The sequence below is a fragment of the Mesoplodon mirus genome, assembly GCF_964341445.2.
Source record: "Mesoplodon mirus genome assembly, chromosome: 6".
NCBI classification, from domain to species: Eukaryota; Metazoa; Chordata; class Mammalia; order Artiodactyla; family Ziphiidae; genus Mesoplodon; species Mesoplodon mirus.
In genome coordinates, this window is record NC_138982.1 from 29,537,666 (window position 1) to 29,557,710 (window position 20,045).

Consider the following 20,045-nt stretch of genomic DNA (forward strand, 5'->3'; position numbering starts at 1 on the left):
ATATTCCTCTTGCAGAGGTCTTCTTCCATGATGCAGAATGTTCTGGGTACACAGAGGTCTTTTCTCTTGTGAGGCATGGACCAGGATACAGTGGCTGCACAGTGATGATCAATCCAGGTAGATTAAGGCCCCAAATAATGAACCCAGGGCCTGTAGTTATGCAACATACTCCTTTATTTGGATCAAAAATACATTCTTAAGGTACAATGATTAGCACAGAGGGCAGACCACAATTTTTCCATGTAAGTCAGTTTCTCCAGATCTGACTTGAGGAAGGGGAGCACCATCAGTGTCTTACATACCCCCTTGGGAAAAGGGCAACTCAACTCCTCGAAGGAGAGGCTCCACTGAGGCAGCTGAAGGTTGCACCCTACCCCCTGCGCCCTACCAGCCACAGGATCACCAACCAACCGCTTGTCACCTGCAGGATTCTGGGGCTGCTTGTTCTGTCATATCTAACAGAGCTGACCAGTCTGAGACCCAACATAGGAGAAAGGTTTCAGCTATTTTCAACCCTGACCGTGCCCTAAAATCTCCCAGGATGCTTTAGGAAAACCCCGGAAATTCTGATTTAATTGGACTAGAGTGGATCTGCACGTTAGTATGTTTTAGAATCCAGATAATTCAGTGTCCTAAAAATTCCAGTGTGACCCATTTGAAGAGCTGGTGTTCTCCCCACCTGAAGGAACATTTCGATGGGACAAGATAAATGCCAACAGAGCCAAAACTCTGCTGGCCACCTGGGACCCCAGGTAGATGGCTCTTCAGTGGCCAACACAAAACTCTCACTTTTGTCTACAAACCTGGATAACTGGTTTCTGTTTGTTCACTGCTTTTGAGACCAAAAGTGCCCTCTAGAAAGCCGTCTTGCAGAGAACAGGTGCTCCACAAAGGAGAGGTTCTCAAAGTTTTGTGTGAGCAGCACACTTTCGAATAGTAAATCTTTTGAGCTCACCGGAAGGGATGAAAACGCTCAAAACCACACCAAACCGATCGTCAGAACTCCCAGCGATCACAACAGAGTGTAAGCTGACGCCAGTGACCAACACTCCCTTCACCACTGTGTCAGCCCGCCCACCCCCTCCTTCCAGGCCCGGCTCCTGATGTGTTCTCAGCACAGCCCAGGAAGGATCCCATCCTCCTGCTGTTCCAGCCAGCGTCTCCCCTACCCCCCACTCCACACCATCACACAGCTTGGGCCTCCACCAGGCCTCGCTGCGGCGTGAGCACCCCACTGCAGCAAAAAGGTGTTTTATATGTTGATCGACAGACAGCAGCAAACTATGAAAGGCAGTGTCCTAAACAGTGCAGAGTGAAGCAGCCTGTAAGTATCTAATTTTGATTTATTTTCACAATTGTGTAAATCATCAACTTATTTATTGAAGTATGATATACCTCTGGAAGTCAAGAATGTGTACAGTTCAATGGATTTTCACAAAGTGGAACCACCCTCAGATCCAGCAACCAAAAATCAGTGACACCCAGAAGCCCCTGGGTCCCCCCTCCCAGTCATGAGCCTTAAATGGGACCACTATTATGACTTCTATCACCAAAAATCAGTTTGTCTGTTTTGGAACTTTATATGAATGGAATCATACAATATGCATTCTTTTTGTGTCTGGTTTCTTTCCCTCAACATTATCTTGAGAGGCTAGAGAGGTACATGTAGCAGTCATCTGCTCTTTTTGTTGTTCCTGTCTGTCTGCCTGTCTGTCTTTTTTCTTCATAGTATTCCATTGTGTGATAGGCTTATTTTAAAAGATGAGCATTTGGGTTGTTTCCAGTTTGGGGCTCTTACGGTTAATGCTGCTACAAACATTCTTGTACATATCTTTTGATACACAAATGGACTAATTATCTGTTGGGTATACACCTAGGAAGAAAGACAGTATGAACGAAAGAATAGGCAAATAGACCAATCTAACAAAATAGACTTCAGAACAAACCCACACATATAAAGTCACTTGATATATGACAAAGGGCTGATGCAGTACAATAGGGAAAAATGGTATTTTCAAATAAATGGTGCTGGATTAATTAACTGGATATTTACATGGAAAGAAAAATCTTGATCTCTACCTCATACCACACACACAAGTAAGTTCCAGACAGACTGCAGAGCTAAATTTGAAAAATAAAGGTTCTAGAAGTTAAATAAATGAATATCTTCATGGTCTCAAGCTAAGTTAAAATATCTTACACAGGACACAAAAAATGACAACCATAAAGTAAAATGCTGATAAACTGGACTTCACTAAAACTAAGACTTATTATTCATTAAGAGGTGCCCCTTAAGACAATGAAAAGACAAGTCACATACTAGGAGAAGAAATTTTCAATATACATATCACACAAAAGACATATCCAGAAAATGTAAAGAAGTCCCACAAATTAATTTTTTTAATATAAAAACCCCAATATTTTTATATGGGCGAAAGATAGGAATAGGCATTTTACAAAGGAGAATATACTAATGGCCAAGAAAACATGAAAAGGTGCTCAACATCATTCATCATCAGGGAAATGCTACCTAAAAGCCACAGTGCATTACATAACCATCACAGATACATTTTAAAACCAACAAAAACCACTGACAATGCCAAGTATTAGGAAGCATTTAGAGCAGCTAGAACTCACATAACCTGGTGGGTGTGTCAATTAGTTCTGTCAGTTAGGAAAAGCACACGATAACATTTACTGAAGCTGAATATACATATATCCTATGACATAGCAATTCAACTTCTGATACTATTTTAATGTATAGAAAAAACATTTATGGGAATATACATAAACCAGAGAAAGCCTTGAAAGAATATATAGATCGCTTTCAACAAACCACCAAAAACTCCAAAGACAAACACATCCGTTAAACCCACATTACATCAGGAATTCTATCAGTTCCGATATGAAAACCTCTGAATGATTCTATTGGTATTTAATATAATCTATTAGCATGGATTAATAGCAATAAAAATCTAAGCAACTTGCTGTATTTCCTCCAAGAATAACCATTAAACCATTTTAACTATTGGAAAAATTACATCTACTTATGCTCACAGGATATCAGAGCTTAGAAGGAAGATGAAAAATAAAAAGCAGCAGGAAACCATGTAGAGAGAGTCATACAGCTTGTGATTCTAATGGTGGCTGCAAACAAGGTCGCTTATCCCTCTGTGGCCACGCTAATTGGTCAAGAGCAACAGAAGCCTCATCAGCAATGTTCATAAAAACAGGCTCCCCCTGCCTGGGCATTTTCAATTTAGAGAGCAGACACCTGCTACCCATCAGTCTCTCACGAGACAGGACTCGTGCCAACCACCACTATGTTATTTGGTTTGTTCTTAATCTTTACTATTTATAAACAGAGTCTTCAGAGTACATGCGTGCACAAGTGTAGCATGTGTACCCATGCAGCTATCTATAGCCAAAAAAACAAATTCTCAAAAATAGCTGTTTGGAAGACCACATCTTGTGCTATTAATACTCACATACTGCAGTATTACATAACAATTTTTTTTCCAATTCTGCTAGGCTAATATGCAAATAAATGAACTCAACCATAGCTAGGAGCTAGATGTACTGATCAGTATGGCCTTGCCTCTCTATAACTACAAAAGAATTTTGCATGATCTCTTTCCGTTCTAAAACTCCCATGAATCTACATGATTAATCACTTTTAAATCCAGCTGCCTGGGTTCTGGGGTGGTAATATCTGCTATTTCCAAATCCGTATATTTAGCATACTCCAAGAAGATACCTCAATACTGAACTCATAGTAATGTGCTGAAGGCATAAACATATTCTATAATTTTATAATTTCCATAAATTGTATTTATATAATTTATATAAATATCTTTATATAACATTTTATATATAATAATTTATATAATTATTAAATATAAATAATTTATATTATTTGACAATTCCAAAACAATAGTAGGGATGAATACTATCAGAAAAAAATTCACCTGAAAACAAATTGTTACTATTACCTGCTTTACCCTCCAGGACCCTAAAAAGTGTAAATCAAATTTTGTTAAAAAGAAACAAAAATGGGAAATGATTCCCTCCTGAAAAGCTCTGAAATCCATCAAAGGAGAGCAGAGAGGACAAAACCCTGGTTTTGTCCAGGGTAAATCCGGACTGTGCTGGGCAAACCAAGACATATGGGTGCTTGGTGCAATAAAACTAATGTCCAGTGCCCTCCGATTACTGAAGTGGGGCTATTAAGATATGAGCTCAGTTGTACTGACGCATCAGATTGAGAAAGGCACCAGAACAAAAATCATTCATGAAGCATCTTCAGAAGAAGTCTGAGAAACTTATCTGGGTACATTCTTTCTGTCTCAAAAGATAAGACTTTCAAAATGGGGATGGCAGTGTTAGTGATCTCCAATTCAAATGAAGCTAAATGAGTTTGCTCATCTCAGGATCAACTCTAAATGAGAGAAACTAAACATACTAGGGACTGCTTATTGAGTATTTACTACAGGCCACACGCTGTTCTGAATATTCCACACACATCATCTCATTTAATCTCCAAGACAATGTTATGAGGGAGATTTCATTATGTCTGTTTTAGAGATGGGTTAACTAGACACACAGACTTAAATATCTTGCCCAAGGTCAAGAGGAAAGGAAGAGAGGGAGCCAGAATCTGATCCAAGCACCGAACTTCACATCCTCTAGTTTTCCCACCAGTATTCTTCCCCCTGAATAATCCAGACATGCAACGTGTGTCCTGAGGACAGACCAAGACCCCACCGTACAGGCACACCTCAGAGATACTGTAGGTTTGTTCTAGACTGCCTCGATGAAGCAAATATCGCGATAAAGAGAATCACACGAATTTTGTGGCCCCCAGTGCATATAAAAGTTGTGTCTATAATATACTGTAGTCTACTAAGTGGGCAAAAGCATTGTGCCTAAAAAAGCAATATACATACCTTCATTTTAAAATACTTTATTGGTTGAAGAAGAAAAAGCTAACCATCATCTGAGCCTTCAGTGAGTTGTAATCTTCTTGCTGGTGGAGGATCTCGCCTCGATGTTGATGGCTGCCGACCGATCAGGGTGGTGGCTGCTGAGGGCGGGGGTGACTGGCAGTTTCTTAAAATAAGCCAGCGATGAAGTCTGCCCCACCAACTGACTCTTCCTTTCAAGAATGATTTCTCTGTAGCATGCAGTGCTATTTGACAGCATTTTACCCACAGTAGAACTTCTTTCAAAATTGAAGTCAATCCTCTCAAAGCCTGCCACTGCTTTATCAACTAAGATTATGTAATATTCTGAATCCTTTGTCATTTCAACAAGCTTCACAGCGTCTTCACCAGGAGTAGTTTCCATCTCAGGAAACCACTTTCTCTGCTCATCCATAAGAAGCAACTCCTCATCCATTCAAGTTTTATCATGGGATTGCAGCAATGCAGCCACATTTTCAGGCACTGTGTCTAATTCTCATTCTCTTGCTGTTTCCACCACATCTGCAATTACTTCCTCCACTGGAGTCTTGAACCCCTCAAAGACATCCATGAGGTTTGGAATCAACTTCTTCCAGACTTCTGTTAACATTGATATTTTGACCTCTTCCCATGAATCATGAATGTTCTTCATGGCATCTAGAATGGTGAATCCTTTCCAGAAGGTTTTCAATTGAGTCTGCCCAGACCCATCAGTGGGATCACTATGGCATCTATATAGCCTTACGAAATATATTTCTTAAATAATAAGGCTTGAAAGTCAAAATTATACCTTGGTCCATGGGCTGCAGAATGGATGTTGTGTTGGCAGGCATGAAAACAACATGTATCTCGTTGTGCATCTCCCTCAGAGTCCTTGGGTGACCAGGTCCATTGTCAATGAGCAGTCATATTTTGAAAGGAATCTTCTTTTTCTGAGCAATTGGTCTCAACAGTGGGCTTAAAATATTCAGTAAACCATGTTGCAAGCAGATGTGCCGTCATCCAAGCTTTGTCGTTCCATTTACAGAGCACAGGCAGAGTAGATTCAGCATAATTCTTAAGGGTCCTAGGATTTTCAGAATGGTAAATGAGCGCTGACTTCAACTTCAAGTCACCAGCTGCATTAGCCTCTAACAAGAGAGTTAGCCTGTCGTTTGAAGCTTTGAAGCCAGGCATTGACTTCTCCTCTCTAGCTATGAAAGTCCTAGATGGCATCTTCTTCCAATAGAAGGCTGTTTCATCCACATTGAAAATCTGCTGTTTAGTGTAGCCATCTTCATGAATTACCTTACCTAGATCTTCTGGATAACTTGCTGTAGCTTCTACATCAGGACTCACTGCTTCACCTTGCACTCTTATGTCACAGAGATGGCTTCTTGCCTTAAACCTCATGAACCAACCTCTGCTAAGCTTCGAACTTTTCTTCTGCAGCTTCCTCGCCTCTCTCAGCCTTCACAGAACTGAAGAGAGTTAAGGTCTTGCTCTGGACTAGGCTTTGGTTTAAGGGAATGTGGTGGCTGGTCTGATCGTCTCTCCAGACCACTCAGACTTTCTCCATATCAGCAATAAGGCTGCTTCGCTTTCTTACCATTGGTGTGTTCACTGGGGCAGCACTTTTAATTTCCTTCAAGAACTTTTCCTTTGCATCCAGAACTTGGCTAACTGTTTGGCACAAGAGACCTAGCTTTTGGCCTATCTGGGCTTTCGACATGCCTTCCTCACTAAGCTTAATCATTTCTAGCTTTTGACTTAAAATGAGAAAAAATAAAATAAAATGAGAGATGTGTGACTCTTCCTTTCACTCGAACACTTAGAGGCCATTGCAGGGCTATTAACTGGCCAAATTTCAACACTGTTGTGTCTCAGGCAACAAGGGGGTGACAGCAGTCAGAACATAAACAAAATGTATCAATTAAGTTCGCCGCCTGACATGGGCACGGTTCGTGGTGCCCCTAAATGATTACAATAGTAACATTAAAGATCCCTGATCACAGGTCACCATCACAGACGTAACAACAAGGAAATATTTTGAAATACTGCGAGAATTACCAAAGTCTGACACAGAGACACGAAGTGAGCAAATGCGGTTGGAAAAATGGCACCAAGAGACTTGCTCGATGCGGGGTTGCCAGAGACCTTCAACTTGTAAAAAGCGCACTATCTGTGAAGCGCAATAAAGCGAACCACAATAAAAGGTGGTCTGCCTGTACAGCCCAGCTGAGATTACTACCTAGAACAAGTTTTACCTAATCCCCTGCCACGTGACCAAGCACTCGCGGCCAGCAGGGCCTCCCACCTGCCCTCCTCTGCCCTTCGGAGACAGGTAGGTGCCAGGCGTCCTGCCAGCAGACTGGCCCACTCACACAATTGTTGCTAACGCTCAATGTAAGTCATTATATGCTCTGAGCCCCCTAAAGCTATGGGATTATTCTGCCATAAGGAACAAAGGTCCCACTGAAACCCCCCTGGGGGTTCCGACTTGTCTGAGTCACTACTAACACCCATGCTGGGTACGACCCTCTCGATTCACCATTATCAACAGCAGAAAAAAGCTGGCCAGGCAGCTTGCACAGTTTTGGATCCTGTGGCCCACTGGTAAAAATACATGAATATCCCCTGTACTACAGAATCCATTAATTTGAAATAAAAAGTAATCTGGAGGTCTGGTAGACAAGCAAGTAATGACAGACAAAATTTAGCATTAAAACAGAGCATCTGTTTTTGAACACATGTATAAAATAGAGTCTGAAGGGAAAACGTGAATATTCACAATTCATTTATACCTGCATTTAGGCTGCAGATAGCACTGCCCTATTTTGTTGAGTTCTGAGGCATGGGGAACTTAAGCATTAAAAAAAGAAAAGCAAAAGCAAAAAAGAACAGTCTCGTTTAGACCCCTTACAGAGCACACAGAACTATAAAAGGAACTGAACAGATTCTGGGAGACAGCATTCTAAGAAACTAACTCAAGAGGCCAAGATAGGCAAGTTAAAAAATAATAATAAACAATTTCCTGTCAGTTGTCTATTTGGACCTGGTGAAAAGCACCACAAGTCAAGCATAACTGTTTGGAGGGGAGGTTGGAAGACAGGGACGGGAAGAAGCAAAAGGGGTAAGTAATTTTTAGGGTCTGAAAATGAACACCCCCTAATGACTTCTGAAACTGAACTCGAAGTGTGACGAAAGCTCTCTGAGTGGCTGAGACCCACGGCCCTGCGCCCGCCTTGCAGCAGTTATCAAGCCTGGACTCCCTCACATGCATCAGTACAAAGCCAAGTGGAGACTTGCTGATTGGCTACCAGAGTTTTCTGACCTAAATGACCAAGGCTGCTTGTTTAACCAGACAAATTCACCCTGTGATCCAGTTACTGTTGGTTGAATATCCATGATATGCCCACAGGTTTGCTGGGTGTACAGCTGTCTCCCCCGAGCCCCCATTCAGAAAAAAAAGTCTAAGGTCAAATGCAGTTATTAGTCTTAAGATAAAATTCAGAAAATGGTTATTGAGCGCTTGCTTTCTGTGCAGAACTGATAAATACAGCCCAGCTTTGGCCTGCAAAGAGTCTACTTTATTTACACCATAATGTACATTTTAATTATTTTGTTTAAATATGCATAATAGATGTGAAAAGCCTGCTAGTTCCCCATGATGCGGTGCTCAGCATCAAGACATAGGGAATCTATGTCGGCGGAAAGTTAGTAAAAGCATTTCCCCTACACACCGTGATACTATAATAAGGACAACAGTGATATTAAGAAAACTGAGGGCTGCCACAAAGGTCAAACCTTTGGTCCCAGTGAAGCCAGAGTCTCTGGTCAGGCAGCCATAACAGGTGACTAGACAGCTGCCTGGCCATATTATCTGCCAACTTCTTCTGCCAGAAGAAATTGGGATTCTTTTTTTCCCTTCAGTATCCCCTATATTTAAAGGGGAAAACCAAATCTGGTGTTCCAAACCACCAATGCTTCCTTAAGTATACAAAAAAATTAACACTGCCAGTGTAGTGTGGGGGTCAGTGGGGTGCCCAAGCAGGGTACAACAACCAGCTCCGGCACCCTGGACAAGCAGTTAACCCCTCTGAGCTTGGGGTTTTCTTCAGCCTCCATGGTTGATGCAAGACCAGGTCACAGAATCAAGTTAAACACTTTTCATGTGTTTTGCACATAGTAAGTGCTTGATAAACAGTGGCTGCTGTCATTACTTTTAAATACCAAAATAGTATAATGGCTATACTTCCAACTTATTTTTTTTAAATACCCAAATCAATAGTTGTTATGGTCTGGGGATAGGGGGTAGGGAAGGCTGCAAAGAGACTTGGAGAATTTTTTGAGATGATAGAATTGTTCTAGATCTTGGTTGTGGTAGTGGTTACATGACTTACATGTGTTTGTCAAATTCCATAGAACTAGACACCAATAGGAGTGAGTTTTATTTTATGCAAATTAAATCACCTCTCTTAATGTACCATCCAAAATATTTAATTAGCTTTGACTAAAGTAAACCATTCAAACTAATAGACATTTTAACTTCATTTATTTCAAAACTTAAAAAGAAATCTAAGGCTTAAAATGTTACTTAATATTTTTAGACCAAGCTCCTGAATTAAAGGATGGAGCTATTTGTAAAAAATGAATGCCATCTGAACAGCTAACCAAATTAACTGTTTCAAAATAAAGCATGGACAGTATTGAATGGTGTGATGAAATGAAATATGGAAAGAGAAAATGAAAGTGACGTTTTCGTTTACTAGATTACTAAAGATGACAAACATAATGGCTTCTCCCCTAAAAATCTACTAATAGGCCTTTGAGAATAAGCTAAAAAGTGTAACCCTATTTTCAACAAGCTAAGGAAAAGTAGAAAAGTCTGGTGATGAGTTCCATGATTTATTTTTCTTCTCAAGGTACTTAGAAAGGTCCTACCAGGCTGCTCACCCTGAATTTCCATCGACACTCTTACCATAACCAAGGAGCTCTTTTAGTATGGATCTGTGCATCTATTTTGGCAGAAAATGTAGTTTTACAATTTACAATTTCTTACTCAACACCACATTTACAAAACAGATGGATTCCAAAGAAATAATTTTAAATAAGGAATATCATTCCAGTCAGCCTACAGTGGATTTCTGCACGTCCTGCACCTCAGCAATAGTCCCCTTTCTTTGCCCACTGTTTATCCCATTTCTGCTGTTATTTCTCTCTCTGATTTGGGGATCCCCACCTAAGAGGAAGGTCAAGACTGTAATGAACTAGGAAACAGACACAGCCGGACACTGCAACTAATGCAACCCATGAACAGCAGCCTCTGATCCTTAGTGAGCACGCACTCTCCATGCCATGCCCTCAAGTCCCCCATCACCACGCTCACTAATCTATTCCCGCCTCTCCCCTTCCATCACCTGACTGCATTCATCCCTTTATTCAAAAGAAACCAAAGAAAGATGTCACCACTGCTTTTTCACATGGGCTCCTGCTAAGCTGTTTATTATATTTTAACAAAAGTGAAATGTAATTCTGCCATTCGTGTGACAAAAATAACTGTGCACTATTTGCTGCTTTATGAAAGTTGGTATTAAAGTTAAAGATCTCTTTATTCTATTACGTTATTAACTTGATGCTTTAGAAAATGTCTTGTCTTTAGAAAATGTCATGTCTTTAGAAAATGCCACACTAAATTTCTAAAATCTTGATCCCTCAAGACGCCAACTAAAAGGGAGTAAATACCAAGTAATTACCTATTTAAATATAGCATACTCCTTCCCTAAAATCCAGGCTTGATCAACTTTCAACACTATTTCCATAGTTTTAAAGGGTGATTAAGGAAATGCACATTGAAAATAAAGGCAAGAAAAAGGAGTCAAGTCATCTTAGGAGATACAAGACAATAAATAAGATATGAGACTGGTAAATCCCAATGAGCCATTTTTAAAAATTAAAAGAACTTAGAGAAAATATGTACTTTCTTATCATTTGTCCATTCATTCAGGAAGCAACCTACTGAACCCCTACTACATTCCTCACAATGTATATCTAGGGATACAACTGCAAACAAGGAACCAACTGCCTTCATTAGAAAGAAGAAAAGTGACAAAGATATCTGGGAAAGTTTCAAAATTCCAGTGATTTCTGAATTATTAATCATTTCCCCATGTGCTTCTAGCATCTTCAATGAAGAAATGATATCTACCAACAAGTTCTCAATTCCACATGTCAGAAATGTTGGCAAACTATCCTTCTTCCTAACCTCCCATGAATGCAAAATTAAAACAGATGCTGTTGTAATTAAATAAGTTACACTGTGAACCACATGTAGACAACAATTAAATCTGAATTTTTTTTTTTTAAGTGCAAGGACAGGCCCTTCAAAAAAATTGAGGGAGAGGAGTTAAAACGTGGTCAGCTTGTATCTTCTCTGGAATTTTTCCGTCAGATTTCATTAACACTGCAGTGCAAAATCACCACAAATATCTAGTAACCAATAAAAACAGTTATGACACATAACTCTGTCAGTGGGCACTGAGTACCACGCACGGTTGAAAGCAACTTCCATGGCAACATAAGCGACAGAGTAGAAGAAAACGTTAAGTCACTGAAAGCTAGGTAGGTATGCAGCAAAAACCTCTTTTGCTTTCCTTAGTTAAACTCTAAACGCCTGCTGCAGATAGTTAATACACTTGATCTTTAAGCCCTCCAACTGTGCCCTTGCTCAGACATAAACCGGGCCAACAGATGACAAAGCGAAAAGCAGTTTCACAATTGCCTGTTACATACAGTAGCAAGGTTGTATATTTCACTAGGTAACTGCAGAGGCTGATAATACCATCAGACACTACATGCTACTCAGAAGGTTTCTGTAGGTCCAATTAAATTTCAAATACCACCATTGCCAATTCTCTTCACTGTGGCCCTTTCTGTTCTCCCTCTCCCGCTGATGATCTGCCACAGGAAGGTGGGGACAGCCGTGTCAGGGTGCTTTGATGCTCACTGTCCTGGTGACCTCTCAGCCTTCAGACAGCAACATTTTCTATTTGCTCCAAACTTGAGCAGAAAGAGCTAGCCCTTCCTAAGGCTCTGCTCTTCTTAGCTCATCAACTTTTTTTTCCACTTCATGTCAGGAGAAATATGTTTGCACTGCAGACCAAAATGTAATATTAGAACGAAATCACCACAAACTCAGGAGTTCCTTACATTACTCCTGGAGTTTAAAATGCACAAAACAATCGCTGACTTCCTTTTGCTAAATAACCCCAGGCAAAAGATAGCAAAACCAAGCAAACTGCCCAAAAGAACTTCCACAGAGCTGGAGGCCTGCCTACTGCAGCAAGGAAAAGATTAAACCGTGCAGGACTGTAACCTCTCAGCGCCTCTGACCCTAAGAAAGCCGAAATGGGCATTTATGCTCAGAAACCTACTCCATTTCTCCGTGAGGTTGAGTGACCTGGGATTTTTTGCACCCTCTGAGTCCAACCGTTTGCAAGAGGCAACTATAGAGCGATGAGAAGAAACCTATTAAATAATCTCTGTTCACTGCCTGGGATTTTTAAGAACATGCTTTCACATGATAACTGTTTTTAACATACAATGGAAACCTTGCAGGGAGTCTGTTACCAGCCGAGGCTACCACAGGAGAGCGTGCCCTGCCAAGCAGGTACAGGCCATCATTCCAGGCCAATCCTGGGAGAGGACATCCCTAAGTTCCGCGGGGGATGCCTGAGCACAGCTCCCTGCACATTCAGGACCACCTCTCCATTCTTCCCAAATGCCATATGCACCCAATCCCCGCTCAACCACACCAAGCACCAGCGCACCCCTGGTTCCCGTTAGCAGGGGGCTCCTCGTACACCCCCCTCCTGCCACCACTACTCCCCTCTCGCGGAAAGAGCCCCCGCGGACGGCGGGGGGCGGGCGACGGGTGCCCCTCGCCCACCTACCTTGATGATGCTGCTCCGGCGGGGCAGGCCGCCCGGCTTGCTCTCCCGGGGGAGGGGGCAGGCGGCCGGGACTGGGGTCGGGGCGAGCGCGGCGCCGCGGGGGCCCCTGGCGGGGCTGGCCTGGGCTTCGTCCGCGGACACGCCGACGCTGCAGTCTCCGTTGGAAACCCCGGCGCTGTCATAGCGCGCCCGCCCGTGGCCGAGGCGCCCTCCGCCGCCGCCGCCGCCTTCCCCGGCCCCGGCTCTCAGGGCGCCCTTGGCCGCGAGGACCGGGCCCGGGGAGGTGGGCAGGGCCCCGCCGGCGGCGCCCCCCCGGCCGCACTCCGCCATGGGCGCCCCGCGACCCGCCAGCACAAAGCCGCGTCCCCGCGTCCCCGCGTCCCCGCCGCCTCGGGCCGCGCGGCCCCTCCTCCTCTCCTCCTCCCGCCGCCGCCTCGGCCGCTTCTTCCGCCTTTTTTTTTTTTTTTTTTTTTTTAATTTAGATGTGCTGTTGGTTTCGAGCTCGCCTCGCTCACGGTTAGAGTCGCGGCAGCAGGATTCTCGGAAGATTCCTGCAGGGGGAGAAGAGAGACACAATCAGCGCGGCGGCGGGGCCCGGGGCCCGGCACCCGGGAGGGAAACACGCCCGGCACACGCGCCGCCGCGGGCGCCACAAATACCGCGCGGCCGGGGGCGCCGGAACGGGGCGCCCTCCCCGGGGGAACGGGGCGCCTACCGCGGGGCTCAGGGCACCCACCGCGCGGGCACCGGGCGTCCCACTCGGGCTCGGGGAAGCGGCGGGCGCCCAGACGCTCCCCGGCCACGCGGAGGCGCCTCCCGAGGCTCTCGCGGCCCCGGGCGGGCGGGTGGCGACGCCGGGGTCTCCCCGGATCCCAAGTCCCCAGGGGCTGTCGCGCGCCGGGCCCGCCACGTACCCCCGGGTCCCCGCCGAAGCCGGCGGCGCCGGGTAAGCGCACGGAGGGCAGGGCGGCCGGGACTCGCCCACCCCGCCGCCGCCGTCTCCTCCCGGGCTCGGCACTGCCCCCTACAGGCCGCCGGGACCCTCCCCTGCCGCCGCGGGCCACCCGGCTCCCGCTCGTGGTCGCCGCCGTCGCTGCTGCTCCCGCTGGGCCGGCTCATCGGGGACACAGGAACCTCGCTGCCCAGCGGACGGCGACGGGCGGCGGCCGCGGGTTCCGGGAGGCTCACCGCCTCCCTAGAGATTTGGCAACTTCCAGTCACCCGCCGGCGCCCTGAGGAGCAAAGACAGCGCAGGCCGCGGGCCGCACGATGGTCCCGGGCTCTGGGCTCCGCCGCTGCGCCCCATCCTACCCCGCCCCGCGCGCGGGACTCGTTCCGCTCCCGCCCAGCTCCGGAGGAGGCCCTCCGGACGTTCCCCTCTGGGCTCTTCTCGTGGGTCAGACCCACTTCACATACAGAAGCTATTTCCGTTCCTTTGGGCTCCTGAACTGTGAATCTGTGAATTGATTCAACTAGTTGCAAGGATGCTGGGGCGGTGGGAGAAGGGCGGCGAGAGGTGAGAAGCAGAGGACCTCGTTGGAGCCAGTTCTAAGCCCTCTGAGTCGTCCTCCAGGGATTTATCACCATCGTCCCTCCCTCCCAGTGTCCTTCCGCCAGTGTCCCGCCGCCAGCCTGTCCAGCCCTTTGCAGACCGCGCCCTAGGTCAGGCTCATCTTTTGGGGCAGGATCCTACTTGGATCACTGCAGCCGGTCCCTCTGGTTCTTCCTCCTTCCTCCTCCCTCCCTCCCCCAATGCTTCAGGTAGAGTGACCAGCCTAAAAACCCTGATCATGTCGCTCCCCCGAGCAAATACCTTCCCTGGCTCTCCACCCTTGGAGCCAGACGTGGCCCCATCTCCGCATGTTGGTACCCGAGGCCGCACCCAGCCTGGCCCCACCCACCTCTCCATCCCAGGCTCCCTGGCTCCAGCTTCCAGCCCTTCTCTAACACCCCAGCTCTTCTCCAACTAGTGTGTTTCCCTTTCCGGGAATGCGCTTCCCGCAGGGCGCGAAGGAAAAACTGACAGTCCGCTGGGGGGCGGGGGGTGAACTTAAAGACCCCGCTTTCATCAGCATGATGTTGTAGCAAACTGCCAAGAAGCCTCAGAGGAAACGAGCTTTACATACATATACATACCTGCCCTTGCCTCTGAAGCAACTTCAAATACCTTTGTGTTATTCTCGGGGTGTTTTAATTCTTCTGATCTCTGGATTCATGTTTTTGTAACCCACCAGACAAGCTTTTATCCATCTCTTGCCAACCTGGGCCTACACGCTAACAGACATATTTTCACAGCGATGGACAACAATGTTCTAATATTTTATTCAGTCCCATCCCTCCTTCTTTCTTCCTTCCTTCCTTTCTCTCCCTTCCTCCCTCCCTCCCTCCCTCCCTTCCTTCCTTCCTTCCTTTTCTTTCTTTCTTCCTTTCTTTTTCTAGTTTGGTTAAATTTTTTTTCTGTCTTGTGATAGTTTTGCAGGAAAATATATTCAAATAATTCAAATCAGGCCTTATCAAATTTATAGTCATAGTAGCCAGTGACTATGCTGTGGGGAGGAAAGGTAGAATGCTAGGCCTTTATCCTTAAAGTCCTCTAATTTTGATATTTTAATAAACGCCTGGAGATATTTCTGCCTTTTCCTGCATTTACCAATCACTAGTAATATGCTATGAGAGTCATATATCCTGCAGCTTGTACCATGAGTTTCCTAGGGTGAGTGGGGACATATAGAGATTTAAACCTCCAGGATGCTTTTTTATAAAACCAGCATCTAATCCTCCTAATGCTTTCCAAAATGAGCACCTATCCATCTCCCTCTGGACTCCCAACAGGTCAAACCAGGGAGTCTTCGTTGAAATACACTTGGCATTTAAATTAAAATGTTTCCCAAAGCATCTTGGCAGACCTGTGACTAACGATGCCAGAAGCCCAAGGCCTGTGCCAGTTTCCTTTTTATCCCCCTAAGTGCTTGTCTCCCACAGGTCAGACGCCTGCAGATGTTATAGCTGTACTTCTGCATCACACAAACAGCCAGGCTGTAGGTACCATCTCTCCCGTATGGTGACGGGAAGCAGCATGTGCCTCTGACATGTGCAGTGCTCAGCCTCCATCAGGCTTTTTCAATAGCTAAACTCAGACTTTTTTCATCACAAGCAGCACAGTAAGCAGTTGTTCCTCCTCCTTCCTGCTTGTTTCTCCGCAGTTACTAAGTGATTGCTTTCCATTTCTCCTATTCCGTGAACAGTGTTATTGAAGAAATTGTAAATATGTTGCCAAAATTCTTTCTGAGGTGTTTTCACGGCATTGTAAAATTCATAGAAGTTTGACTTAGAAAAAGGGCCAAAATATCATAGTCATCCCTCAGCAAATACTGTCTAGTGGTTCCTTCAGTTGAATTTTCAGAGTTGGGCAATGAGAGATAGGCAAGACATTAATAAAATGCTCATTCTGCATAACTCCATGGTGCTTATGCCAGTTTATTATCTCTGTATAGCAATGGTAAGATGCTGATGAATCATTTGTTCATAATGTTTAAAGTAAATAAATACCTCTAAAGATCTCATTAATTTTTATCATGCCATCAATACAGAGCTGTATCTCTTTTAAGTTTTCTTCGTATTTCATTCTGCCTCTGCTTTTAATCATTATTGTCACCCTTGACTGCGTGATCTTCTGTTTGTCTGTATCTTAAATACGGTGCCTCAAACATGAGCTATTCACGCTCCCTGGTCCCTAATAAGCTTCCTGCAGCCTCCCAAAATAACACTGACGCTGTTTACCGACTTCTTGCCGTCATTGATATCCTTGTAGGTTATGAATTCATATCTAGTTTCCAGTTTGCAGCCTCTAACATTACGACTCTCTAAATTTTTCTGACTCACTGAACGCTTGGCCTTCAAATTATTTTTTCCCTCAGTGTGTGATGACAATTTCCATTTCTCTGACCTCCATCTCATTTTATTTCTGTATTTCTTTCAAGATGCAGTACAACTTCTGAGGCTTCATATTCGACTGCTCCCCATGTTTAAAATGAGTGCTAACTAGAGCAGAAAGTAGAAGACCAAAATGCTTTAAGGAAATACCAGATTATATCAATGTACTGGTCCCCACTGGCTACCCATTTGCTTCCTAGGTTAATCCTAGATGTTGATTTTAATCTATCATGCTCCTAAGGGTTGGATTATGTGTATTTTATCATGAGCCTCAACAAGAAATACGTAGCAGGTCTCTTTCTTCCTGGGCATCCGTGAGGCAAGTTAGACCTGCCAAAAGCTTTCATTTTCATATTCTTCTTCTCCTCTGACACTAAAGATCCTTCACCCATTTTCCTTGGATCTACCTTACACGTGTATATAGCTGCCAAGAAGTTAGGCACTCAGAGAATTACATCGATGATTTCCAGCCACCGAGGAACCACTGCGTGAATTCATTAAATTGTTCTCAGTGGCTCAGTGTCTCTCAGGAGTTAGGTAGCACTTTGAGGGAATCTATTAATTACCGGAGATTCACTAAGGTCATTCTATTAGCAAAAGTAACAATATGATTTGCTCTAAAAATTACTGTTGCTTGTCACACCTCTTTTATAAACTCTCATGTATTTGATTGTACTTCCACTATTATTTTATTACAGGAGTCACTGCAAACTCAAATGCCTATAGGAGCCGGGTGGATAATGTAACAAGAACAGCTGGAAGCATTTGTTTCCTAATAGCATCACAATTTATAGTTTTTGACAGTGGCATGTTTGCATCTTAAATACAGAGGAAAACTCTTCCTGATTCATCTTTGGTTTTCCAATTTTTGAAAGTGCCTTGGTTCTAAGAAATATTTCACTTCCCTCCTAATTCTAAGAAAGACACCATAAACAGCCAGGTGTGAGGCAGCAATGCAGAGTGGTGGGGACTCAGATAACCTGCTGAGGAATCTCACTGCTGTCAAGAGGAAATCCTGGCCCCGTGCTGCCCGGATCATCTTGTTCTTTCAGAGATGCCAAAAATCTAGAATATAAAACCTGATATTGTGTTGGTGCATTTCTTAAGAGAAGGACGCCCACAAAGTGAGGTCTCCACGTATCGTTCCTTTATAAGGTCTACAGAGAGGCTTATTCTTTCCTACCCTAGCTCCTAACTGCACAATAAGCAAAGCGTAGCAAATGCCTCCCAAATCTGGTATTTATTTGGGCCTCATCAATCTGAGTTTCAGGAACAGATTTCTTTTCTGGAGTGCGAGAAGTCTGATGACTACATCGTTTTCTGCATCCCAGCGTGGGATGGATGGCTCCCAACCTACTTCCCTTCATCTAACCACTCGCACATCCCAGCCCAGGAACTATTTTATCTCTGAAATCTGAAAGCCAGAAACCTATTGTCTAGCCAACAACTCTGCCCTTTCATCAGTCCCATTCCCTTACCTCCCCCAGACGCACCTGCCAGCCTCAGCAAGACCTGTACTTCTCTCACCCCATCCAACTCTCTCAGTCCATCAGCACTCCTGTCTGTACATTTTCCCCACCCAGCCTGGACCTCATGACCAAGACTTGCAGCCACATTCTCACGAGCAGACCAGGCCCTTCTATACTTTGCCAATCTGTACTTTGCATGAATCCAACCATGACTTTCTCCTGACATGTCCCAGGCTGCCACTCTGCTGGAGAAAAAAAAAATCATAGCTCTGCTGACTGGACAGGTGTATGATTTCCGGGGTCAGTGGGAACTTTGGTGCTCTTAAAACAATCTATTACCCTTTGCTAACTGGCTCAAATTTCCATTCACCAAACTATTCCTCTCCAAATCCCAGCTAACCCACTGCCCCTCCATCTTAGCAATAGTCCTACGATTCTATTTCATGGAGACAATAAAATATCAGGTCATCAAGAAATAAACTGCTTTAACTTTTCCTCCATCCCATATATCCTTACCTAACCGACCACTACTGTGGCTTAGGCTAACCTCACATCAGAAACCATCTATGAATGATTGTATGATTATTGGACTCTTCTGATGTGATTGTGTTTTGTGGGGGGGGAACCAAAGGGTTTTGTAACCCTCCTTTGGGTAAAAGGTGGAGTGGGGTCTTCCCTGAAGGAGTGGCCAGTCTCAATGTCAATCAAGTAAGGACAAGAATCAAGGGTTTGGAAGGCAGCCTTAGACCAATGAGAGAAGAAATGCTTCCATCCTTCTGGTCTACCTGCTCTTGGGCCTGGCATCTCAAGTTTTTCACGGGTGCTCCAGGGCAGCTAGCAGGAGAGCAGGGCCACCAGGAGCCAGGAGGGGAAGGAGCTGACTTCATCAGCAACCCCCTAAGGCCAGACCCCTGGGCTGTGAGGAGAGGGCCATTGCCTGGCTCTTGTGGTGTGTTCCCCCAAGCTGCCAGTGACGAGGGGCTGGGTATTACAGCTCCTCCCAGCTATACCTTTGTGGATAAAGGGACAGATGGCCTGTAAAAGAAAGAGAAGCCCCTTCCCTCACGCCCACAGCCAGTGTGATGGCTGAAGCCACCATGGGTGAGATTCTGGGAGAAAAGGTAAATCCCTGAGGCAAAGATGCAGTTTCTCTCTCTTTCGCAAACCTGTCAGGACTGGGGCTGTTCCTCCAGCTCTCCTAGCTTGTTTAGTCCCGTCTCTTCATCCATTTCTCTCTCCATTAGCTGCTTTTCTTCTACCTATAAATATAAATGCCTTCCCCCCAGATTTTCAGTTACCAGCCTACTGTAACTGGTTTCCTTCCTCTTCTAATGAAAGTGCCCTCCTGAAGGTCACGGTTGACATACTAACTAACAAACCCAATGGCTACTTTTTAATCTTCATCTTTCTTGACCTTTGTGAAACAGTTGATATGCTACCTCACCTTGTATCATTGAAACTCTCCCTTTCCCTACTGAGATCCTGGGCCTGATTGTGCCCCAGGAATCTCACAGTCAGCATGCCTTAGGTTTAAGTCACTGAATCTGTACTCCACACATCTGTTCTCCTGTACTCCACATTTCTTTCTGTGGTACGCTACCTACACGGCAGCCTTCCTGAAGAACTCGGCATCGGCTTCAACTCCTTGCATCCCCCTGTTCCAGGTAACTGTTAAGGAATAGTTAAACGTGTAAATCAACCTAGAAAGGTCTCTCAAACCATTTCCACCAGAGTGGCCTGGTTTACTGTCT

At 44.8% G+C, this 20,045-nt stretch overlaps 1 protein-coding gene across 3 annotated transcripts in view; it reads right to left on the reverse strand.

Moving 5' to 3' along the window:
• Positions 1-14,388, reverse strand: part of PLCL2 (phospholipase C like 2) — a 209,731-nt gene extending 195,343 nt beyond the window's left edge. The window contains exons 1-2 of one of the 3 annotated variants that reach the window (XM_082625790.1): positions 14,309-14,388; positions 12,893-13,443 (exon numbers count right to left, since the gene is read on the reverse strand). In XM_082625790.1, coding sequence (XP_082481916.1) covers positions 12,893-13,222 — 330 coding nt within the window. In that variant the 5' untranslated portion in view covers positions 13,223-13,443; positions 14,309-14,388. Of the gene's footprint in view, positions 1-12,892; positions 13,444-13,628; positions 13,646-13,806; positions 14,173-14,308 lie in introns of those variants that run through there. The other 2 variants (XM_082625789.1, XM_082625791.1) reach the window with 2 other exon arrangements.
• Positions 14,389-20,045: the final 5,657 nt, after the last annotated feature.